Source organism: Ziziphus jujuba, chromosome 11 (genome assembly GCF_031755915.1).
Source record: "Ziziphus jujuba cultivar Dongzao chromosome 11, ASM3175591v1".
Taxonomy (NCBI): Eukaryota; Viridiplantae; Streptophyta; class Magnoliopsida; order Rosales; family Rhamnaceae; genus Ziziphus; species Ziziphus jujuba.
This window is the reverse complement of record NC_083389.1, coordinates 9,601,487-9,626,583: the sequence shown is the minus strand read 5'-3', so window position 1 is coordinate 9,626,583 and position 25,097 is coordinate 9,601,487. Positions and strand designations below refer to the sequence as shown.

The following is a 25,097-nucleotide window of genomic DNA, read 5'->3' as shown; positions in this document are numbered from 1 at the left end:
CTAATAACGTGACAATAATATTTTACCAATATGTTCAGATTATAATAATCATATTATGATATTAATTAACATTTTGCAAGACATATACCATAAATATATATATATTTATATATTTATTTATTGGGAAAAGACATAAACGTATATTATTATGGTTAAAGATCATGCAAAATGAGTTATTATTATTGGTTATTTATTTAGTTATTAGGAAAATATATTTCTAAGAAATTATCCCGAAGGTAACGACGCCTGACGGCGACAGATAATCTGCCAGACGGCAAAATGTCAGCGTTAAATGAAAAAAAGAAAAAAAGAAAAAAGGAAAACTGTGTTCACGAATACCACGCGCGCTTTAAAGGAAAGTGTGGTAGTGTGTTTTGTAGCTTAGCGTAGAATTAGGTGCATTTATTCATTTTCAGACACCGACACCTTGCCCTCCAACAACATGTGCATTCTCTCTGGCTCAGCTTCAGCTTCGGCTTCGGCTTTCGCTACTGCTTGGAGCCCACTCAAACACTCTCCCCTTTTAGGACAAGAAAGTTGATACTCAAACACAGTTGTAAAAAAGCCATCCATATAATCAACTTTAACTACGTACAAAAAAGAGCACGAATGAAATTACCCCCAGTAATTTTCTAATTCTAGTAAATATTATACATATTACGGCCTTATTTGAAATGACGTTTTTAAAAATGGATTTGAAGTGACATTGATAAGTAATGATCCCATTTTATGGTTCAGTTTGGATGCTAATTAAATTGTTTTTGAGATTTTAAGTTCCATATATTATGCATGTTTAAGGTTTGTGCAATTTATGAATAAACCTGAGATTTTTCATTCTACCATGCTAAGCTGGACCGCATCCATTAGACTGCATTTGGTGACTATTTCGATCCAGAAATTATATATATTCTAAATATGTGAGCTTACAATTTCAAAAGTAATTAGAATAATATATTTTGAAATATATATATATATATATATATATATATTTCTGAAAATGCTTTTGTTATCTATTAAAATATATATTTTTAAAGGGAAAAAGAATTCACCTCAACTTGATAAAACAAAACCTAAAGGTGTATCAACTACAAATCAATTATTTGATTGCGACCATACAAATTGGTGAACTTTTTTCCATTGGTTGAAAACACAAATTGGTAAAACAGAAAATCTAAATATGCTGTAAATAAATTAACTTTATTTATGCAGATATATATTCTTTTTTTTTTTAAAAAGAAAAAAGAAAAACTACCTTTTCCATTAAGTAAAGTGGGGAGTGTGGGACTGTGAGTTGGAGAGGAGGAACAAAATGGGTCGGCTAAAATAGGAGTTGATGGGAAGTAAGGCTGGAGCCACATTGTCCGTGTGGACCCCATCCAGGCTGTCGGAAGATAGAAAAAAGAATAGAAGTACAACACCACCCTCAAAACTCAAAGTCAGTCTTTCATTTTTTCTCTCTTATTTTTTTATTTTAAGTGTTAAAAGAACATTGCCTTCCCAAGTCAGTCTCTCTTTGCTTTTCTCTTCGTCTCCAAAACCCACCAAACCAAACCCAACCCCTCTTCCTTTCCTTCCATATTTCAATACAAAACATTTCACTACTCATTCTGACTCTCTTCCCACAACAAGGGCACCATGGGTTCTCCCATCTATGGTGTCTCCTTCTTCTTCTTCCTTCTTCTCTCTTTACTTTCCACTCCCTCTTCTGCATTGCCACGTAACCCATCTTCCAAACCTTCTTCCTCTTCCTCTTCTTCTTCTTCCTCTTCTGGTCAGATTAACTCCAACTCCGTCCTTGTTGCCCTTCTCGATTCCCATTACACAGAGCTTGCCGAGCTCGTTGAAAAAGCTCTGCTATTGCAGACCCTTGAAGAAGCCGTCGGCAACCACAATATTACCATTCTTGCCCCTAGAAATGAAGCCTTGGAGCATCAGCTTGACCCGGAATTCAAGCGTTTCTTGCTGGAGCCTCGTAATTTGAAATCCCTCCAGACCCTTCTCATGTTCCACATTATTCCCAAGCGTATCGGCTTCAACGGCTGGCCCAATTCCGGGTTGGTTCGCCACCGCACTCTCTGGAACGACCACGTGCATTTCACAACCAAGGAGGATTCCGGCAAGAAAGCCGTCGATTCCTCCGAGGTTGTCCGACCCGAAGACGTTGTCCGACCCGACGGTGTCATCCACGGGATTGAAAGGCTCCTAATCCCTCGCTCCGTTCAAGAGGATTTCAACCGGAGAAGGAATCTGCGTTCGATTTCAGCCGTTTTACCCGAAGGAGCACCGGAGGTGGATCCAAGAACCCACCGATTGAAGAAACCGGCTGCACCGGTTCCGGCTGGAGCTCCACCGGTGCTACCGATCTACGACGCCATGGCACCGGGTCCTTCTCTTGCTCCGGCTCCGGCTCCGGGACCCGGAGGTCCGCACCACAAGTTCGACGGTATGTCACAGGTCAAGGACTTTATCCATACATTATTGCATTACGGCGGTTACAACGAAATGGCCGATATTCTCGTGAACTTGACGTCTTTGGCCACCGAGATGGGTCGGTTGGTATCGGAGGGTTACGTTTTGACGGTTTTGGCCCCAAACGACGAAGCCATGGCTAAGCTGACGACTGACCAGCTGAGCGAGCCTGGTGCGCCGGAACAGATAGTTTACTACCACATCATACCGGAGTATCAGACTGAGGAAAGTATGTACAATGCCGTGAGAAGGTTCGGGAAGGTTCGGTACGACACTCTGAGATTGCCGCATAAGGTTTTGGCCGAAGAGTCTGATGGATCGGTCAAATTCGGACAAGGTGATGGGTCGGCTTATCTATTCGACCCGGATATTTATACCGATGGAAGAATTTCAGTACAAGGCATTGATGGGGTTCTTTTCCCTCCGGAGGAGGAACAGAAATCGGAAAAGAAAGCTCCTCCGCTTGTAAAGGTCACTGCAAAGCCCCGGAGAGGTATTGTCTTATCCTAATTTTTTTAATCATATTTATTGATTTATTTTTTGTTGTTATCCTAATTTTCACTTTTTTTTTTTTTAAAATCTATTTATTTATTTATTTTTGTTGATGGCTTTATTTTAAAATTTTCTTTTTTGTCAATTTTAGTGGTGGGTTTATATAGTTCTTAAAAGTGTTTTGAAGTGGAGGAGCTACTTTTTTGCTCATAATAATTATATGATGGATCAATCATGTGAAAATGCTTCAGAGTGATAAAAAATTGAAAACTTGAATAGTGGGGAAGAGAGGCAATAAATTGGGAGTCCATGACAGAAGTGGTATATTTGTGGGTTTTGATCTTCGACCAGATAAAAGCTTGGAGAATAGTGTAGGTCGGTGAAAAATGATGACAAAAGAATTTGTCACGGACTCTGTGTTTTCATGGTAAAAGGGCTTAGAAATGATAGACGATGCCTGTTCAGCAAGTGTTGTCAAAATTATTCGAAAATGGTCTGTTATAATCCCTAATATGCCACCGACTAGTCCATGTGACCAAAATATATGCCAAAATAAAATTCCAGGGCTTGTCCAGCTGTGAAGCCGTGTTTCTCTTCCTACTTGATGCCCAAAATCTACCCTCTTCGCTTTTCTGCTTTCAATTATATTAAAATATTAGCTGGCGATGATTTGTTCTGTCTGTATTCTCATATTCTATTTGCTGACTCATTATTTTATGTGGGTGTGCGTAGTTAAGGGAAAACCTAAAGTATTTAATAAAGTTGGGGTATTTTTAATTAGCAAAATATAAGTCAATTTGTATTAATTAAAGCCAATTTTATATGTATGCTAATAGTTGTCTTTTCATAAATTTGATATAATACATGTGGTGTGGATTATTCTTTAAGATTATTTCCATGGTTGACTAATACTTGGAATTTTTTTTGTTTTACTTAATTGTGTTATTGCAGGGAAGTTGATGGAAGTAGCTTGCAGTATGCTTGGAGTTTTGGGAACAGATTCTTATTTCTCTACATGTCAATGAAGATATAATGCTCTCTCAATTGAAAAACCAAATAGAGAAAAAAAAAAAAGAAAGAAATTATATCTTATAAACAAAAGTGATAAATGGTAAATACAGTTTTTGCCCCTTTTTTTTGTGTCATTTTGTACATGTAATCAATAAAGATGATCTTTGTGACTAAAGAAATAGTTTTTGCGATATGCAGTGTAGCAAAATGGATGAATATACAAGCCATCGAGAGAGCATTTTCTTTGTAGAATTTCTTCACAAAATCCCACAGAAAAAGAGAAAAAATTTCACTGTTTGTTTTTATTTTTGGCTATAAATACTGTAATTACATACCAATTTTTTTTAATTATTTTTATGTTTGATTCACTGTGTATGCTTCATTTCTCTTGAAACAAAAAAATCTCTCTTCTGAATATCATAGGTTGCCTTCTTTTGGTGATTTGTTGCATCCATTGCTTGTGATTTAGATTTATGATTGTTTTTTTTTTTCCTTTGTTTTTCATTGTTATATTCTCTAATCTATAGTCTTTATGGAATATGACAGTGGACCTTCATTTCATTTTGCTTCGGTTTTGTTTGGAAAATGAAGTTGCGGTGTTAATGAGGTGGTGGTGGTTGGAAATTTATTATTTGGTTGATTAAGACAGCGTAAGTTAGTCTTTCATAAAGCTGGTATTCTGTCAAATGTCACTGTATGATAAATTGGCAAAACAAATTATAATCCAATTATTGGCTCTCATTTCAATTTGTTTATTTATTTATCTATTTATAAATTGCCTTACATCACTTTTCATACTTTTCCCCTCACACGATAGTAGGAATCTTCTCCTTTTTCAAATAGTTATTTCGTTCATGCTTCAAATCATAATAATAATATAATAAAATTAATGAAGAAGGAATATATAATAAGGTATAATAAAAATAAATCAGCAGTTGGTGCTACCGAATTATTCTCTTCTTATAATAAAAAAAAATAAAAAATAAAAAAATTCCTGGACACAGTTTTCAGATTCCGACTTTGTGACCTTGCTAGGAAAAACTTTGTACAAATAAATATCTATACAGGTCTAGGCTTTGATGGGTTTCTCTGTAAAGCAAAATTCTCCTCCCTGTTAAACTTGGCATGCCATTCTGTAGAAAAAGAGGATGACTCATCTTCTATGCCTTACGTAGAGACCAGTCCTTTCCTTCTCCAAAATCCATCAAAAACATATCCAAAGCGATCTCATCGTCAAGTAAATTAATTGTTTTCCAAGGAAAGATTTAGCTTAGGAAAACCATAAACATCAGAATGATTTAGAAGTTCTAGGTAGATCCAAAACTTTCAGACCCAGACCGTTTTATGCATTTAAGTTATTTTATGTATGTAATTCTGACTAATGGGTGTGTTTTATTTTGGGGTTTATACATGTTTAAACATCACATATATTATACGTATGTATACGAATTTTCAGCAAGTTGGTAGCACATCGCTTTTGTTCTAAGGTGATGTATTGGCATTTTCGTGTCTTTCGTCTAAATCATATTTATGTCAATATAAAGCAGATGGATATATTCTCCAGTCTGTCTAATGCAAATTTGGTTTCCATTATTTATTCACCCAAAAAAAAAAAAAAAAAAAAAAAAAAACCAAAAAAAAGATTTCGATTATGAGAAAAGATATGGCTTATTGAGCTTGAAAGATTGGTTCCAGGTTCCTTCAAACTCCTCATGAAAACAACTTGAAACCTATGGCTTTGCAGCAGAATACTTAATTGGTATGATTCTAGACAGAGAGGAAAAAGGCATGTCCCATACAGTATTGTATAAAAGCCTCATAGAATTCTCATGCAATGAACTCTTATCAAACATTTTCCAAAATTATATATTTATGATTCTCTATAACTTCAATGAACCACGCGAATAAGAAACAACTACATTAAACTGAAAGTTTACCCAATGAAAATGACTTTTTCACAAGTAACTTATAACGGATAATATTCACAATAATTTGGAGCTTCAAAATGTAATCTTTAACTATAAACACAAGATATCAGAAAAATATGTATTTAAACACCAGCCGCAACTTCTTGTGGCATTATGTCAGTGGGAGGTGGACTCGTTACTGGTGTATTATTCTGTCCAACATTCATTTCGGTCTCTAGCTTTATCTCATCTTTGCATTCAGGAAGATGACTGTTTTGGTCCTGGATTTCTTTGGTATCCATAAGGCCTGCTTTCTGGTTTTGGGTTTCTTTGTCGGTGGTCTTTGACTTTGACTTCACAGGATTCGCTTCAGTTTTAGTTTTACTTGATACATTTTCCTGGGAGTGAAGTCTAGGTTGGGACTTTCTAATTGGCTTCTTTGTTTCTGCGACTTCTTTTTCACATTTTGCCTCCATTCCCTTGCTTGAATTGTTCTGATCTCGGTTCAGACGTGGGCTAAGGCAAGATCCACTACCTTCTGAAGAGTTTGCCGCAGAAATGGAGTTCTTGTTCCTTCCTAACTTCGGAGATTTTGCACGTGTTGTTGGTATCTATATCGATTATTAGACACAACGTTATCACAATGTACTATCAAAAAGAAAGAGGAACCGAAGTAGATGAGTTAGAAGTATCTATGCTAGAAATTGAATACAGTAAACTGTTTTAAAACACATTCATTTTCTTATTACTAACTTTTATGAGTCAAAAGAGCGCAAATAGTTTTAGGTCTTAACCTCGTTAAATTTTCTTTAACTAGACTAGGATCACCATTATGCTTTTGTTCTCTAAGTAACCTGGCCATGAAGTTTCATAAGCAGCCAAACTTTTGAAATTGCAGAAAATTTGATGTTTGTATGGAAGATGTTTATGTGTGCGAATGTTTGTGTGTTTCTGAGAAACAGGAAGGTGTCTTTTATATTATATAAACTTGGACTTGAGCCAAATCCAGAATTTTCTTCCAGCACAAATAAGCCGATGCCTTGATCACTATAATGAAGAGTAGTTCATATAAAGAAAGTACTTAAGCATTAATGATCTTTGAAAATTATGGAAACAAACTTTAGCAACTTGTGTTATATGAAATGAAGGAAAACTCCAGAAGGACAGAATGAAAATAATATCAAACATATATATGCTTTTACATGCAAGGTTAAATGAGACATATATAAATATCAGATTGTGTAGAAAGGAGTAGCTGATTGCCAGGTATAAAAATATTGTTTAGTTACCTTTTTCAGTTCAGTTTTTGGAGGAGGCTCTCTATAGAAACTTGGCATAGGTGTAGCTTTAAATATCATGCGTTTCCTAAGCTGCTTGATCTCAGCCTCTTGGGATTCCTGCACAAGAACCACATAGGAAGTGGAACATATAAGCCCCAAAACAGCAATTATTAAATGAGAGAACTTGAATAAATACAAAAGAGAAATTGCTGATCCCAATACCTTTGATTTTGCTTGCAAGTTAGTTATTTCTTCTTCTTTTGCCTGAATCTTCTCTTCTAGCTTTGTAAAGAACTGTTGGACAATTACCAATAAAGAATAACATTCAGCTTCCAAAATAATGGAAAAACAAAAGGAAAAAACCCATGAAGGAGGTAGCAAAGGTTTTGTGAATAACCTCCTTCCGCTTTGCAGCACGTTCATCCAACCTGAAGGCAAATCCTGCACCGCCACTGCTCCTCCGCCCACGAGAAGTAGAACTTCTGATGAAAACATAGAACAACAAATGTCAGTGCAACATACTAAGTGGACTTAATCAATTAACATTCAATAAAACTCGAGAATAAGATTAACATTGTAGGGTCTGAACCATACGAAGTGGTGGAATGAGCATCTTCCTCCTCTTTAACTGGCAGTGCTGTTTTAGCAGGTGGTAAACTTTTCTCAGCTGGTCTGCAATTACACCAGATATCATGAATTAATAGATTGTCCAGTAGATTTATATTTGATCTTTCCATTACATTTTTTTTTTCATGCAGAATGAAAAGGATCCAAAAGGGAAAAGAAAAAAGGACTGTAAATTTCAGTACTATTAGGGAGATTGAAACTTACAGGGACGTGTCAGATGGAAGAGAATTAGCAGTTGCATTTGTGGAACCAGACTTCATAGACTGATACAACCAATAATAAGAACAATAAAATTAATTGCACAAAAGGAATGTTGTTGAACAAGGTAAAACGAACAAGAACAGAAAGAGATGAAGAAGTAGAAATCCTTACCAAGGAGCGTTTAGTGCTAGGCTTTGCTGCCAAGGAAGTCCTCCTGACAGAAGCTCTACTTGTTGTGTTTTGTTCCTTTGTTTGTACTCCAGCCGATGCACGTCTATTTGGATTATATAAACGAGAACCTGAAGTAACTACTCCTTTGGAAAAAGGGGTCTCCATTTTAGTCCCATTTCCTCCACCATTTTTCACTGACATTGCCTCGATGCTCTTCTTTAAACCATCATCACGAGCTCCTCTTGCTGGGAAGGAAATGCTCTGAGAAAGGATTGCTTTCTGGTTACGAGCAAATGAAGCTGTGCCTTCCATAGTAGTAGGTTTGTCCTTGGTTATGTTACTGTTCTTTGAGAAGCCATTATTTCCAGCATGAGGAACCTAATCATACCAAAATATAAAAAAGAAGAATTAGGACAAAAAAAAAGGAAAGACAACAACCCAAAATGGCAGTACTTGTGGCAAAAAATACTTCTGGATTCTAGTGAACGGTTTACATGTATGGTTTTTGAGTTTTTAGTCTGCTGAACAGTTGCAGAGGCTTTAACTGCAACCCCAGAAGAGTTTAGGCTCTCAGATTTTGTTACAACCCCAGAAGGTTCAGCATTTCCATTCAGGGTGGGAACTTCTCCACCAACAATATCAGCAATTTGGCTCTCTCCTATTACATCCACTACCGATCCTTCTACACTTTTTCCCTCAGAAATGCATTTCTTATCCTCCAAACCGTTTTCAGATTCCATAGAACAATAACCTGTATAAATGAAAGAAACTATCAGCAGAGCCACAGACCCATAAGGCTGAAAGAGAAGAACACATGGCTCAATCCTTAAATCACATAAAACTAATCTCAACCATGTAATTTGTTCCCTTTCATTGTCATGTCAATCCTAGAAGTTCTATTACAAATGGTTTTAAAAATTCCATTTGGTTGCCTTGCAGAAGTGGGGAGGCAAAGCTTTTATGCGCTATTTGGCTTCGGTTTTTGTTTCTCCAAATAAGATAACATTAACATAAAGGAAAAAACATCGCAGATTCAGTAGACAGCATAAAAACAGACGGATCAAACAGGAAAATTTTAAACAATAGATTATGAGATCCACAGAATCATTAAATCAAGTTGGTCAAAGACAAAACATCCTATAACAGATGGAAAGTCTGAATTCTTTTGAAGGTACATTATGTTGTTTCCCTAAGCACTAAGAAAAAAGATAGGTCAGTGGCTTTAGATTATCATGAGCCAAACTACCTTCAAATTAAATAACTTATGCAAGAAACAGTAACCACCTAATTTTTAGAGTCATGAATATGCTGCATAACTTAGATCAGAATGCTTAATTTTCCTATATACCAAACAAATTCTGAAAAAGGTAGTGGAATGATCTGCTTATAATGTAGAATTTTCAAAATTTTGACCGCTTGTATTCTACAATTCATTGCGGATCTCTCAACAAAGGACATAATCAAGTCTAGCATGTGAATATTGTTTCAATAGAATTTCAGTAATGGAAATTTCCAAACATACTGTATTCCATCAGCAAATAAACAGAGGATTCATAAAACCAACATACTTCAGTATGTTTTCAACAACATCGAAAGCAGACCCAGAAGAGAAAAATCGAAAATGGTATAGAAAACAACGAATGCCCAATAGATAAGCAATAAACAACCAATGAAAAGAGCTGAATAAGCACAAAAACAAGAGAGTTTTCAAGAACAGAGCATAGATACAACCATAGATCAAGTAAATTCAAAACTTACAAAGTTTGATATGTAACTCCGGGAATTGGGTTGTGACTATTATGTATGAATTATTTATAGGATCCACGAAAAGACTAAATGATACTGAGATTAAGGTAAAAAATTTACTGAATGTTCAGGAATTGAATTATGGAAGAGAATGAACAAAGCAGATAAAAGACAGAAACAGAGTAAAGAGTTTGAGATGCGATTGATAATGGTTCAGAATAGAAGCACTAGAGATGGTTAAGTGCTTTGGATAGTTGAATTTGAAAGCTACATAGAGTTGGTGATGACACTCTCTGGGTTGGCTTGATTCGAGAAATACGAGAGAGAGAGAGAGAGAGAGAGGAGAGAGAGTTGTGGAACGAGATCTTCGCAAGTGGATAGATTGACAGGAAGTGTTTAAATGACGAAAATGCCACTCGCGAGCCTTTTCAAATTCTAAACGTTAGGGAAAGGGGGGAATGAAACAATTGGATTGTATAAAACCTAGAGAATGTCGAATTGTGAAGGAAAATTTATATGTTTTCGTTAAAAGGATTGTTAGTAAGAATTTTTGTCTACATGAAGCTTTATACTGTATATAGTTTAATTAATCTTTAATTTCCTTCAAAGTGAAATCAAACATATTGTTGTTATTAATTTTGTTATCAATCTTATTCCAATAAAGTGACAAGTAGAAAGTTGAAAATTTTGTAAGTTACTTTATGTGCTTCCCAAAAGTCAAATTGTTAAATTTCCAAATCAATGATGACAATTGCTTTTCTATTTGATTGGGGGGATTAAAAAAGGTTAGTGGGAGTATTACCTATTATTACCACACTTCTAATTTCATTATTAATTTTTGACTTCACAAAACATTCAAGTATTGAACAATTCTCACTACTTGTTTGGGAAGAAACTTCACCTTATATAATTATAAATTATGTGAATTGCGTTCAAGTTTATCTCCCTATATATTCAAAACTTGAAATGGTGTTAGAAAGGACTAATTAAATATTTACTCAATCTTTTTTTTTAAAGGAAATATCTAATCCCATTAAATTTAAGTCTTTTTCAAATGGTTGGTGACAGAACCTTGTGGATCAATATGTTATATATTTTATACCAAAAAAATGGATAGATTAAATTATTAATAAAATCACCGCAAAAAAATATTAATAAAAAATAAATTAAAACTTGAAGAATATTTCATATTTGACTCATCACAACTATAAAACAACAAAATTTATTGTCACAAAAAATTATTATATTTGCAATTTTTTTTTTAAAATATGATATATTATGTACCTACAAAGTAAAGACATACCGGTTGGTAAAAATTTACATTCTTTAAAAAGTTTATAGGTGGGTAATTGATTTGATTGATTGTGGTTGAGCAAAATTTAACTTTTTAATTATTAACAAAATCAGGTAAGGGCAATATGGTCAAAAAATTTCAGTGGGGAATTTATAACGGCGGGGCAAAAGAGTCCAATAAACAAGGCAACCAATGATTGAAAACACCCGAAGGACACTGTTTGAGAACGTGGGGGGAAGGGTTTTATGGTGTGTGGGGGTCACAGGTGGTGATTCGGCCTTTCTGGATGATGTGGCACGACCGAGCAACATGATTGGTCTCACGTTCAGCCAACATCGACATGTACCCCACCACGCCCACCTACCGCGCGTGAGCTGTAAGAACGTGCGGATGCGATAATGGGAGAATGGGGAATCCAACGGTTGGTTCTTATGGAGCTCGACAATCTCAGCCGTCCATGTGTGGGGTCCAATCATTATCCACGTCTTTGGAGATCCTTTTGAATTTTGTTTTTGCCTGGGATTTTGTGGGTGGTACGTTGCATTCAATTTCAAGGGGCTAGGCTGGCCTCCCATACTGATTTCCAAGAAAAATAAAATGGATTTTTTTAAAAATTATTTTTTAATTTTATATATATATTTTTTAGATATTGTTAAATGTTAGGCTGTTAGCCACCACGAACACAATTATCGAATTAATTAAGATTTAATATTTCAGATTAGTGAATCCCACATGAATATCGTTTAGGATTGATGAGGTATTCATGCATTTGTAGATCATTCAAGATTTCTATAATACCCAACCAAAAAAAAAAAAAAATTCCTTACAACTCGCAACTTATGTTATTTTGGGTTTGTTTGATTGGACAAAATTTTAATTAGAAAAAAAAAACCAAAAATATCCAATAAAATTGGAGATGGAATTGAAGGAACATGCAATGTGAGATTCTCTTTCTTTTTCTATGATGAAGAAAGGAACAAAAAAGAAAAAGAAAAAAGAGAGAGAGGAACAAAAAAGAAAACAAAACTTGTGAATTTTCTCTCCATGTGCTTACTTTGGCTTGGTAAATGTTTTTACTGTTTGGCTTCATATCAAAAAATAGCCTCTCTTGACACTTAGCCTCATTCCAAATGGTGATAATGATATTACATTACAGACAATTCTTGTTTTAGGTCCAATAAATGTTTATATATATATATATATAGAATTTGTTTTTTTTTTTTTTTTTTTTAAGGCAAAGAGGAGTGAAAGTATGAAAGAACACATAATTGATTGTCCCCCATAAGATCAGGCTCATGGGATGTTTGAAGTCCATGCTGCAATCTTTCTACAGCTTGTCCACTTGCATAGACCAACTGGTTCTTCCTGACCACAATGTCCCATTATGATGCTTCATGTATTTATATATGTATCCTGTGCAGCATACATCCAATGGCTCTCTTTTTTGGCATTTTTTTTCCCCTTCAATTTTAAGGCCCCAATTCCCTTTGTAGTCTTTCACCATTTGGTCCTGCCTTAATCTTGATGCATTATCTCATATTAACAAGGGTTAAAAAAACAGAATGTTATCTTGATAAAAGAAAAGTTTAGTTTTTAATATTGGAACGGAAATATTCGAATTCAAAATCATTATTTCAACAAAAAAAAAAAAAAAAAAAAACTTTGTCCCTGTTGAGTTATCTTCGTAATCATAGAAACAAAAAAAACTTAGCTAAGCGGATCAAATTGTCATTGGGAAAGAAGAAAGAAGATTACATTTCAATCCTCCTCTCAACTTTCATATTCTAAACAGGGCTCACATTTTTTTTTTTTTTCCTTGGGTCAACTATGGTTTCCCACTGTTTGCTAATCTTCTTAATTTGAAAATTGAAGTATAGGTATTTAAAAAACTACTGTCAATTCTCTGAATTGAGGTTGGCCCAACAGATAGTTGAAAGTTTGCCAAATCTTGGTGCCCAAACATGCATGTCAACTGATTAGAGTGTCCTCAACCATAATTTAGATTGGTCCACTAAGGTATGGTTTTATTGCTTCTTATCCTTTTAATTGTCAATTAGCAAGCATACCCCACCTAGATAATGTTGACATTTCGTTACCCTTTTACTCGATAATGATCCTTCTACAAGAATCTGTTAACCTAGATCCATAACTTCAGAATATGGAGACTGTTTGGAACATATACAAGTAGGAAAAAAATGCTTTTATTTTTATTTTATTTTATTTTATTTATTTTTTTTGTGTAGATGCAAATGCTGTTTCTTGGTAGAAGCAGAACGATTTTCATATCCTTTACATGGCAGGCAAGAAGTATTTTTTACATCTTTTTGGAGGCAAAGATAGTATCCTTTTTGAGATTTGGTATAACTTGGTTTTTTATACATTATGTAGAACGGGATCTGTTTTGGGCTAAAACGATTTGATTTTTGAAACGATAAGAACTGGATCATTACTCATATGGAAAGCTCATTATACCAACCACTTCAGCTACATCGGTGGCAATTTGGTCATTTCATGGCTTAACCAAAGAATTTGTAATTGTGATAAGATGAGAGAGATAGAGAAGCAAAAAAAGAAAAAAAAAGAAAAAGTTATCCTCCAAAGTATTATATACAAGAATAAGCACACTGTGCAGTAAAATGTTTTCCATCACATGTTACAAGAAATCTCATCCTGTGGAAGCCTCCTGAGGTAAAAAATATTGCATCTATTTGGTAAAATCTCAATAATTGGATACTAAAGAGGAATTCAGTACCTATTATTTTAACAATATTGACCTATGGAATTTTTGAACCTGGTAAAATTGTGTATTTGTATAAAACTTGTGATTAATTTTTTTTTAGAGCCTTCCTGCCATGTTAACAAACAGGCATTGCCTCCCTAAATCCAATAGTAAAACTAGTACTATGTAGACCCTTCTTTCCCAAATCAACATTGCCTTTTTGCATCATGGCCACGAATTCATTGTAGTCTATTCGACCGTCCTGAAATATAAGGAGGGAACAATACTTAGAAAGAATCAAAACTTAACCTTTGTTGAATATATAGAGTTCATTTGGGGTTTTGGACTGCACTGTATTGAAGTGAAATTAACAGTCAGAATGTTGTGAAGAAATATGTACTTACATTGTCCTGATCAACTTCTCGGATCATTTCTTCTAAATGGACATCCTCAATACCAAATTCCTCGCAAGCTTTTTCAAGCTCATCTTGAGTGATATAGCCACTTCCATCTTTGTCAAAGTATGAGAAAGCTGCAAATAAATTATCTTCCCTGTCAATTTTGTTAAGGTGCAACGTTGCTGCTATGAATTCTCCATAGTCGATTGTACCACTGTTATCCACATCTGCCTGCATTTTCACAAGAAGTAAAAGAAATTTAGAGTGTACAATGAATATTTTTCTTCAAAAATAAACTAACAGAGAATTCTTTAGGTTTAATTATTCATAACTAAAGCTTTCAGCTTTGGTTTATGAATAAACAACATATGAAAGAAGGATGATCCTGATACTTACAGCTTGCATAAGTTGATATATTTCAGACTCAGTTAGATTAGCACCAAATCTTCTCAACCCATCTTTAAGTTCTTCGAAAGTAATTTGACCACTATTATCAGTATCTATCATTTTAAACATTTCTTTCAAACCAGCAATTTCTTCTTCAGATAGGTTCTCAGCAATGATCTGTAAGCAATAGATTAATATTAGACAAGTACTAGCCACAAACTGTGAAACTATAAAGGATAATTCTCTAAAAGGAAAGTTACAATTTGGGTTCACTTGAGTAATAATATTACAATTGATAGAACTTACTCTGAGAGCCATTTTCTTAAGTCTGTTCATTGCAGAAAACTGCTTTAAACGAACTAAGACTGCAGAATCAAGGGGCATATCAGGGGCCACTCCATCATCTTGAATCCAGGGGTGGCCTGCAAGGAATCATAGTAAATATTACCATTCTGCAGACATAGTAACAGAGAACCTGAACTTCCAATGTTCATGGAAAATAGTGGTTTTTATAGAATGACAAACCAAGCTATCTAGCTTACAAAAGCTTATGCAGACAATTTTGATTACATATACTGCAGCCTCCAAATTTAACTGACTTAAGTCAGCATATAAATACTTTAGAGATTACCCCACAAAACTCAACCCAAAAAAGGTACTTCTAACTCCACAATTAAACTAAGAACTTGAACTAAAAGAAGCTCATAAATTTTAGACACAGAATGTAGATTAACTTATACTTCAAGCAGAATGTTTATATTGAGGGTTGTCCTACAATTACTATCAGTATTTGATAAGACAAACAGACTTACAGAGAACTTCATGAGCTGTTAGCCGCTTTTTTGGGTCTCTAACAAGCATATTCCTAACTAGATCTTTTGCACTTTCTGAAATATTAGGCCAGGGATCTGATGTGAAGTCAAGATCACCATGCAAAACCTCTTCGAATATCTCTTGCTCGCTCTCTATAACAAAAGAAAGCAAATGAATAACATCGAAATAAGTTAGAATTGAGAATACTCAAATTGTGGAAAATTTGCAATGGTTCATATAAGGGAAAACGATTTTCAAGTGTTTGAGAGGTGTTAAAGATCTTACCAGCCCAGAATGGTGGCACGCCACTTAAGAGAATATAAAGGATCACACCAGCACTCCAGACGTCTGCCTCTGGACCATAACGCTTACGCAGAACTTCAGGTGCAACGTAGTAAGGGCTTCCAACCACATCATGGAAAATCTCACCTGTCCTTTAAGTGTGTCAATGGTAAACAACACAGAAAAGGATTGTATATGTATAAACTATAAAGCAAAACAATGACATTGGATGTCAACATGAAGAAAAAAGGAAACTTTCAGACAAACCTGGCTTGAAGAATACTGATAATCCAAAATCTATAGCCTTAAGAGGCGAATCCTCTTGACCATTGACAAATAGAAAGTTCTCAGGCTTAAGATCACGATGCATGACTCCCAAAGCATGGCAGGCTTGTATAACTCCAACTATAGTCCTTGTTAATTGAGCTGCCTTTCTTTCGGTGTAATGACCCCGCTTAATGATCCTATCAAAGAGCTCGCCGCCTGCACATAACTCCATCACAACATGAACAGCAACAGCATCCTCATATGCCCCTTTGATTGATATCACATTTGGATTCCCTGCCATGTGATGCAAAATCTGAATTTCCCTCCTCACGTCCTCCACATCTTCTCGCGTCAGCAACTTCCTTTTCGCAATGGATTTGCAAGCATATTCCTTTCCAGTTGCTTTCTCCACACAACGAAAAGTTGTCCCAAACTGACCATGTCCGAGCTTTTCTCCCAGATTGTAGTACTCCTTCAGGTGACCTGTTTTTGTTTGCAAAACCGACTCTGCCTGAAGCCCTGCACTTGCTAACCTCCTGACATTGTAGGGCTTCCTCTTTTCTTGTACTGGTGGCTGATTGGTATCTTCCTTTTGTGCCACTCCACTCTCTTTGTTCTCAACTTTCTGAGGCTGTGCTGGTTCCTTAGACTTTCCTGTTTGAATCTTTTCTTCTTTGATTTTCGGAGGCTGTTCTGGTTCCTTAGACTTTCCTGTTTGAAACTTTTCTTCTTTGATTTTTGGAGGCTGTTCTGGTTCCTTTGGTTTTCCTGTTTCAATCTCTTCTTTGTTTGTTGTTGGCTGCACTGGTTTAGTCTCTTCCTTCTCTATTTTTAATGGTTCTGGAGGCTTGTTTTGAACAGTTGAAGTTGCTTCAAACTGATCCTTATTCAAAGAGGGTGCAGCACTAGTGACTCCTTTAGTATCTTGAGTAAGCAAACAGTTAGACCACCACATTGAATTCATGAATCTATTCTTTGAATCTCCTGCTCCAACACAGTTATTTCCCATCTGATGCTATTTTTTCAAACCTCTAAAAATCAAATATCATATAAAGGCCAAAACCCCATTTCATTTCCTTCCCAAAAAGAGGCATGGGATTCTAAAATGGAAGAATTAAGAGAAGGGGGGGGGGGGGGGGGGGGGTGAAGCTTTTTAATCCACCACTACTTACCAACCAAATTACGATTTCTACCAGAACACCACACAACCAAAATGGTTTATTTCTGCAAATGGAAGGTGTTCAAGAAGAAAATTGTATATGGAAGTCACCCAAAAACTCCATATACATAAACCAAAACACTCTCACAGAAGACCCAATTAAGAAAATTCAAATATAAGTAGAGAAGACTGATATATATATATATATATATTATATATAGAAAAGACAGAAATTTTCTATTTTATAAGGAAGATTATCCAATTTGAAAACTTGGACGAAACCCACATAGAAAAACCGATTAAATTGACGAATTACGATGCAAACCGATAACTTGAAGGGGTAAATGAAGAAGAAATTTCAGATCATGAAACGAAATTAAAAAAAAAAAAAAGAAGGAAAAAAGAATGAAAATGTATGTAACAACGAAAAGGGAAGCAAAGAGGGAAGAATATGGAGAAGAAAGATGAAGCAGTCTTATGTGGTATTTGAATTGTGGGAGAGGGATTTTCATCTTTTCTCCCATTTTCCATATCGTATATATTCAAACGCGTGCGCGCACGAACAAGGAAAAAAAAAAAAAAAAATTGGAAGGAAAAGGAAAGAGGAAGGAAAGGTTACAGGTTTTTCTGTTGGAATGTTTCAAACACTTTTAAACGCGTTTTTTTTTTAATTTTAATTTTAATTTTATTTTTTAAATTAATTAATATTACACTTTTTTCTGATTGGAGAATAGTACAAACAAAGCCTTTTTTGGTTCCCTTATTTTATATTATTTATTTATTTAGTTTTTTACTTTAATAGTCTGGACTCTGGACTTGCTCAGATATAATATTATAATATTATTTACAATATGGCCTGCTATATCAACGGCTGATATTTCAAGATCATCTTTGTCCTCTAATGAGCGGCGAATAGTTAGAGAAGCTGGTTCAAAACTTGCAAGCCTGGATTTCATGGCCTTAGTCGCTCTACGGGCAGGACTCCAAACTGCCGGCGGCAGCCCATGTCCTATTTAATTAGGATGTGCGTGAGACACAGGATAATTATTATTTTTAAAATAAAAAATATTTATTTATGAAAATAAAAAATAAAAAATAATAATTTTTATTTTTATATTTTATAAAAATATTGATTTAAAATTATTTTATAAATATTTTTTTAAAATATTTCAATTTGATAAAAATAAATTAAAATTTATTGTTAAATTCTTAGTATGTAATAATAAATATAAATTTAAATATGATAAGAATATTTTAAAATTTATCCAAATTAAAATATAGAAATAAAAATTTCAAAGTTCTAAAAATAAATTATTCTTTCTTCAATTTCAAAATATTTCTATTTCCATTGAATAATTATTATTAAATTTAAAAATTTACTATACATAAGAAAAACTAAATCTATAAATTATATATATTATTTTTTTTTATTTATTTCATGAATCAAACATATCATTTACTGTTTTTTTTTTAATCATAAATGAAAAAAAATAAAAAAAAATAAAAATTCCATTGTTTTTTACTTCTTGGTCTTCTTTGATTTCTCATAATGAAATGTGAACTTTTGGTTTCACATCAGCAATTGGATACATCAGCGACTCAAAATTTTCCCAAGTCTCACAATATGACAAGCATTTATTGTATTAAATGCCCCCGCAGAGTGGGCAGTCGGTATTCCAAATTGGCCAGAAGGGGCTTGGATTGTTGGATGGTCAAATCTAGTTTTCCAATAGAAATTTGATTTGGGAGACTAAAACCGTCTTTTTCATTGCTTTGATAATGTGTTATCTCCATAGGACTCCGTGAGGAATGTGGTGCTTATAGAAGAGAAAAACTAGGGGGCTGGCCCTTTTTGATTGGTTTTGGTTGGTTGGTCAATGATGGCTGGGTAGTGGTGTGCCATCATGCATTTCCTCTTGATAACTGGAACTTTCTCAAATAGCACTTCTATAAAAATAAGAAAATAGCTAGCAAAACAAGAATTTTTTATTTATTTTTAATGTATTATTGGCATCAAAAGGCGAATTCTATTGGTGTAGTTTGATGAGGAAATGTGTTACGTGTTGCTGAGTGCCTGACAAAAGCTCAAAAGTGGAATATTTCAAAATCCTACAATTGCATACCTTCCAAATAAAAAAAATAGATTCACAATCCAGCATATCAACTGGTAAGTAGTCAACCATCAAATTTATGTGTCATGCAAGTCAAATTTAATCAACTTCTTTAACTTTGGAAAGAAAAAATATACAAAACAAAAAAAAAAAACCTATTCCACGGCAGATTAAAAAAATCTATCCAAAAATGCGATCCTTGATCTCCTTGGCAGCTCCAACCAAACGGCAGAGAGGACCAGTGAAGACATATTCACTTTCATTGATTTGAACTGGCCTTGGTCCTGTGGACAAAGAACCCTTCAGCACCTGCTCAGTTACGTCCTCTTCCGTATGTTCTACGTTGGAATTCACCTTGACAAGCCTGACAGAAACAGATTGCAACAAAGTTGTAAATGCTGACATTCAATCTGATTCGCAGCTTGGAACAAAAAGCTTATAAAATATGAGAAAAATTCCTTTTCTTTTTTGGCAACATATAAAACAGTATCACCTTCTGGATTATAATAATTCTAAACAAAACATCGTGACTTTTTCTTGGAAGTTGGAATAGATGACTGGAAATCCTTTTCACATATAAATAAATCCACAAAATAAGACCATGTCATATTATACAAGCAACAGCAAGAAAAACAAATTGGACAAACCCGTTGGATAAAGTGTAGAATAAAATTATAGGGTTGCAATGCAGGCTCTCAAAACATGAGGCATAAAAGAAATACCTCAAATTGAGTTACCCATCAAGGTTAGCCAAAAATCATAGGAAGGAGTTGTGTAGAAGACTAAGAATGTCAATTCTAAGTAATTTGCAAGGTGCCCCGTTATTACATTTCGTTTTTGTTCAAGATATCTCAAACTATTCAAGCCAGAAATAAATTTGCTACAGAAACTCCAAAAATTCAGGCAGTTTTCCACAGCAAAGTAAAGAAGAGTCTTTTATCTGTCCAAAAAAACAGTAAAAGAGCCTGTAAATTATGCCATATCTTTATCTCCTTAATCTGTGGGGCTTGTTACAATACTTATTACAAGGGGGCTTAGACGGTTTCAATTTCATTTGGGTTGTAGCTGAAAAATAATTAAAACATAAGCATAATGTTTTAGTCTAAGAAACCAACAGCATTCCATAGAAGAGTTAGGTTAGTCTATAATGCCTATTGGATTCCTCAACCTAAGCCAGCATTATTGACCTTGTGTTCAGAGCCGCAGAAGCTATTATAGACCTAAGTGTTTGTTACTACCCTTTTTGGCCACAACTTGACAGATATCAAAGGCTAAGCTGAACTGACCAAGTTGTGAATTGTGATTAAACTCAAAGCTGAATTGGCTTTGAGGTAATTTAAAAGAATGAGTTGGGCCTTGACCCAAAAGTTTTTGCTTATATAATTAATTAAGTTCGTGGGCATGTTCATGCACCAAGGATCTTTTAAAAAAGGCCCGTTTTAGTTTGTCTAAGCAGTTTGAAATCCTCCAAAATAAGGTGGTTCTAATAGATAATTAGACATTAGGATTCATCTGATTTTCTGATTTCCAAGAACATCAACAAATTGCAAAAAAAAAAATAAATAAATAAATAATAATAAATAAATAAATAAATAAAGCAAGAAATCTGTTAGGTTGTAGAAAATACCTTCCGCAGCGATAGCTAGTGATGTCTTTGGAGTTCACGCATTTCATGACGAACTTTCCAGGCTCAACCTCCTCCGTCCTGCACTTACTCTTCCACACGGTTTTAGAACGGTACTCGAGATTACTAGTGTTAGGGTTTTGGTCTGTGCTAACATCACTCTCCGGTGACGTGACGGCATTGTCTGGCGACGTAACGGCGTCCTCCGACTTGTCCTTCCATAACCAACCCATTGCTCTGTAACTTGTACCTAAGAATTAAGCTCAATCGAGACGTGTTACGGAAACTTCGTCTATCAGATAATTTATAATAATAAAATTGTCTTTGTTGATGATGGAATGGCGGTAGTAGATATATTCCTTGGGGTGGAGATCAAGGAAAGGGTCGGTTAACTTGAAGAATTGTTTCCGATTTCGTCGATTGGGGATTTTAAATTTGGCAATTTAAATGCTCCAATTAAATAAATAAATGAGAAGGAAAGCCGGAAAGAGTAATCAAAACGTCGTCGTTTGGTTTGGTGATTTGCTGCGTCCCATATTATTTGGTTTTGGTTCTATTCTAGAGAATTTTGTTAGATTTTTAAATCTGAATTGTTTAGATACTATATTCAACATTTCATGATCATATATAAATTTTTTTTTTTACTATTATTTTTACCAAATATATATGACTGCATTCCTATGAATTTTTTTATAATTAATTTCTTTCTATACCATGCAGCATTAGATAATTTTATAATATAACTTGGTTAATTGTAACCGTAAAGCCTTAATAAGATTTTTAAAATCTCATAATCAACACCTTTGTTAGTTATTTTTTCATAAAATGTAATGAAACTTAATTCAATTGTTGCAATTGAACTGTAGATGTGCACCAGTCTGAATGCTGCTATTGTTAATCCTGGTGAAGCACTGACTTTTATTTATTTATTTTTTTCCGATGAAGTTGTAGTAATTAACAGCATTGTCGTAACAAATAACTATCAATTCAGAGTTCAAAGGAACTAATTCTATGATTAAAACTATCCCCACAGTTCCAGTACATTTCTCTCCTTTATTTATTTCTTTATTTTTTATTTTTTTCTTTTTTGGTGTGGAAGCTTCCCTACTAATTTTGTTGATCTTCTATAAGCTTCTTTTGTAAATTAATGTCGAACAGATAAAAGTAAATTTTGGCCATTTGGTTACTTTCGTTTTCTTCTTTAACAAGAGTATTGATTTGCACATATAAATAGTACTTTGCCCACGGTGAACCTCTCTTATATGAATATAGAATATTGAGTCACTTATTGGTCTGATACTCATAAAAAGAGTATATTGTATTCACAAAATAACCAATGGGCATGGAAACCAACCGCATTATTATAGATGCACACATTATAAAGCAGAATACAACCTAAATGCTGCAATAAGGAAATTCAAATCTTATTTGAGGAAGACGTAAAAATGGACTAGAGCAAAGGCTGCGTGGCAGCATGAATACAATAACATGAAATTCCAAACATGGCATGATTAAACTGCTGCCTAGTTTGCATATCACATGTTCATTTTTTTCTAGGTGAATGTTTGCATATCAAATGTAATTACAAAGATCAAGCTAATTAGCTACAGAAACATAAATTTATCAGGTAATTGACCTGAAAGCCAAACTGGTAGCGAGCTGTTAGACAGAGAGTTTCCTCCCTAAACGCAGCGTGAGGGGAAATCTTAGGGATCTTTTCAATGCCTCACCTTTTTCTGTTTCCATTTTCTTCCTTTCCTTTGTTTTTCCTTTTCCTTTCCATGGAAAATTGACATTTATTTTCACACGTGATAAAATGCTTTTACTTCTAATTGATTCCTCCTTTCCTAGCTGGTTGTTGTCATTGAACTTGAACCAAAATTTCAATTATACTATAACAAAGATGTAACAACTCTATTATTATTTGGCTAACTAAGAACTCCTAAGAAGAATGTCTCAAGTCCAACAATTGTATACCTCCAATGATCAATATCCAGCTTACCAACTCGTCTATACTAGTCAACCATCTATCTATCTTTGTGCCATGCAGATCAAATTTAATCTTCTACCTAAATTCAAAAAACATATACCACCTTATTTACAAGATGTTGCAAAAATATATCAGAAAATGCAGCGTTAGAACAGACATGTAGTTTATAAAATGCTCTTGTAGTAAAGCATCCATACAACACCTGTTTCAAGCTGGACTGAAAAGGCTGGACATGCTAATTTTCTCTATAAAAAGTAAACAGAAAATAGGCTAAGTATGGCCAGAGTACACAGAAATCTCTCAGTGAACCACAAGAGAGGAGCGATGCTCGGCAGTGGGTTTGTCTCAAACATCTCTTGACAGTTCAGAAAGATCAATGTGCCCTGAGTCGGGGTCATTTGGTTTAGGAAATGCTTCTCGCTGAGGTTGGTTTTCAAAGGGCACCCCTCGCTTCCTCGATGTAGACTCTCCATCAAAAACGTGTGGCATCCCAAAAGCATTGAAGAAGTCGTTCTTTATCTCATCAGCAGCTTCAAAGAAACGTCCGAGGCCATGAAAGAAGTTTTGTTCAATTGCATCAATGTCACTGCGTAGCCCAGGGAAATCAAGTATTCCCTGCTCTGATCCCATGGAAAAAGACCCTTTGACCACCTGGTCTGTTACATCATCTTCAGTATATTCTTTGTTCGATTCCACTACTTCAACAGGCCTAACAGGAAAAGAAGCACGTGTGACATTAAATGTACCAATCCAAATACACACAATCTAACACCACTGACATGCAAAGGAACACAATGCATCAAAGTTGCTAATACAAACATTCAACCTGATGTCTCAAACTGGAACAAAAAGGCATGTAAAGATACAAAATAATTAAATAAATAAGTTGTGAAACATGAAAAAATTATCACCATATGATTACAATAATTCTAACAAAACATTGCAACTTTTTCTTAGATATAGATGGCTGGAAATACATAAATAACAACATGTTAGAGTATACAAGCAATAGCAAGACAATTGCATTTGGTCAACTCGTCGGCAGATGTGTGCAATAAAAGGATTGAGATTGGGCATCACAAGGTTGCGATGCAAATTCTCAAAACACGAGGCATAAAAGAGACACCACAAATAAAGCTACCGGTCAAGGTCAGCTGAAAATCTTAGGGAGGAATTCCACAGAGACAAAGGTGTCAATCTTAGTAACGTGTCAAGTGCTCTGGTATTGCACTGTGTTTGTAAATTGTAATCAAGATATCTCAACCTATTGAAGCCAGAACCTTATATTCGCGACAGCGACTCCTAAAATTCAATATTTTTTTGGTACCAAAGTAGAAAGAGTATGTAGCTTCTGTCATTTTTGTCTCTTTAAATTGTGGGGCTCAGCTGGTTTCAAAGTTTGTGTACTAGATCTAGTAAAAGTTTACATGAGTTGTTCGTTTCAGTCAATAGCACAGATAAACAGCAGACATAATTAAAACATATACAGAACATTTTAGTCTTAGAATCCAAGAGAGTAAATCCCCTAACTCCCTCAACAACAGCATATTAATTTATTTAAAGCTAAAAATCACAATAATCACAACAAAGACGCACACAAGAATGAAATTAGACTCGAAGCCTGATTTTTCACAAACAAAAAAGTAATAATAATAATAATAATAATAATAATAATAATAATAATTCATCAAATTACACAGAGGGAAGGTGAAAGAGAAAACAAATACCTTCCGATACAATCCCTAAGGATCTCTTCAGTCTTTTCACATTTCCTAATGAACTTTCCAGGCTCAACCTCCTCTGTCCTGCACCGAGACTGGACGACCTTTCTGGTTGAACAACCGGCAGAACTAGGTTTAGGGCTTTGGTGGTATTCTCTAATATCGCCAGCCGACGATGTCAGGCCGTCCGATTCGTCGTCCTTCCATATCCACCCCATTCCTGTAGCCTTTTTCTTTTCTTTTTTTTTTTTTGGTTCCCCTTCAAAAATTTTCTGGCTCTCAATCTGCACGTTCCAGAAACTTCTTTCGTCACCTAAGAAATGCTGGAATTCATTAAGTTATGATGTTTTCGTTTGGGGTTTTGGGTTTGACGAAGGAATGGCGGTTAAGACGTAACGGCCACGACTGACCTGCAGTCCACGCAAACG

At 34.8% G+C, this 25,097-nt stretch overlaps 5 protein-coding genes across 8 annotated transcripts; 1 reads left to right on the top strand and 4 right to left on the bottom strand.

The window, feature by feature from the left end:
• Positions 1-1,434: 1,434 nt before the first annotated feature.
• Positions 1,435-4,727, top strand: LOC107433636 (fasciclin-like arabinogalactan protein 15). 3 transcript variants are annotated; one of them, XR_007238320.2, is made up of 3 exons: positions 1,435-2,962; positions 3,913-4,072; positions 4,519-4,727. XR_007238320.2 is itself a non-coding variant. In XM_016044945.4 (2 exons), the coding sequence occupies exons 1-2, from the start codon at positions 1,636-1,638 to the stop codon at positions 3,984-3,986; spliced, it is 1,401 nt and encodes a 466-aa protein (XP_015900431.3). In that variant the 5' UTR covers positions 1,435-1,635; the 3' UTR covers positions 3,987-4,422. The 3 variants fall into 3 exon arrangements, 1 of the variants encoding a protein (XP_015900431.3); XR_001582819.4 differs by lacking the exon at positions 4,519-4,727 and adding an exon at positions 4,171-4,422; XM_016044945.4 differs by lacking the exon at positions 4,519-4,727 and having other exon boundaries at positions 3,913-4,422.
• Positions 4,728-5,864: 1,137 nt separating this feature from the next.
• On the bottom strand, positions 5,865-10,291 carry LOC107433635 (protein WVD2-like 4). Of its 2 annotated transcripts, none has more exons than XM_025067117.3 (9): positions 9,917-10,291; positions 8,653-8,909; positions 8,159-8,536; positions 7,991-8,049; positions 7,754-7,831; positions 7,557-7,638; positions 7,382-7,453; positions 7,169-7,276; positions 5,865-6,490 (listed from the first exon to the last, which is right to left on the bottom strand). In XM_025067117.3, the coding sequence occupies exons 2-9, from the start codon at positions 8,896-8,898 to the stop codon at positions 6,023-6,025; spliced, it is 1,491 nt and encodes a 496-aa protein (XP_024922885.1). In that variant the 5' UTR covers positions 8,899-8,909; positions 9,917-10,291; the 3' UTR covers positions 5,865-6,022. The 2 variants fall into 2 exon arrangements, with proteins under 2 accessions (XP_024922885.1, XP_015900430.1); XM_016044944.4 differs by having other exon boundaries at positions 7,557-7,641; positions 9,917-10,289.
• Positions 10,292-13,774: 3,483 nt separating this feature from the next.
• Positions 13,775-17,796, bottom strand: LOC107433642 (calcium-dependent protein kinase 26). The gene is made up of 7 exons (XM_016044951.4): positions 16,065-17,796; positions 15,801-15,944; positions 15,515-15,667; positions 15,009-15,124; positions 14,712-14,879; positions 14,322-14,546; positions 13,775-14,179 (listed from the first exon to the last, which is right to left on the bottom strand). The coding sequence occupies exons 1-7, from the start codon at positions 17,071-17,073 to the stop codon at positions 14,054-14,056; spliced, it is 1,941 nt and encodes a 646-aa protein (XP_015900437.3). The 5' UTR covers positions 17,074-17,796; the 3' UTR covers positions 13,775-14,053.
• Positions 17,797-19,322: 1,526 nt separating this feature from the next.
• On the bottom strand, positions 19,323-21,465 carry LOC107433619 (fra a 1-associated protein). The gene is made up of 2 exons (XM_016044918.4): positions 20,962-21,465; positions 19,323-19,698 (listed from the first exon to the last, which is right to left on the bottom strand). The coding sequence occupies exons 1-2, from the start codon at positions 21,189-21,191 to the stop codon at positions 19,515-19,517; spliced, it is 414 nt and encodes a 137-aa protein (XP_015900404.1). The 5' UTR covers positions 21,192-21,465; the 3' UTR covers positions 19,323-19,514.
• Positions 21,466-23,087: 1,622 nt separating this feature from the next.
• Positions 23,088-25,041, bottom strand: LOC107408402 (fra a 1-associated protein). The gene is made up of 2 exons (XM_016015788.4): positions 24,676-25,041; positions 23,088-23,657 (listed from the first exon to the last, which is right to left on the bottom strand). The coding sequence occupies exons 1-2, from the start codon at positions 24,885-24,887 to the stop codon at positions 23,294-23,296; spliced, it is 576 nt and encodes a 191-aa protein (XP_015871274.1). The 5' UTR covers positions 24,888-25,041; the 3' UTR covers positions 23,088-23,293.
• Positions 25,042-25,097: the final 56 nt, after the last annotated feature.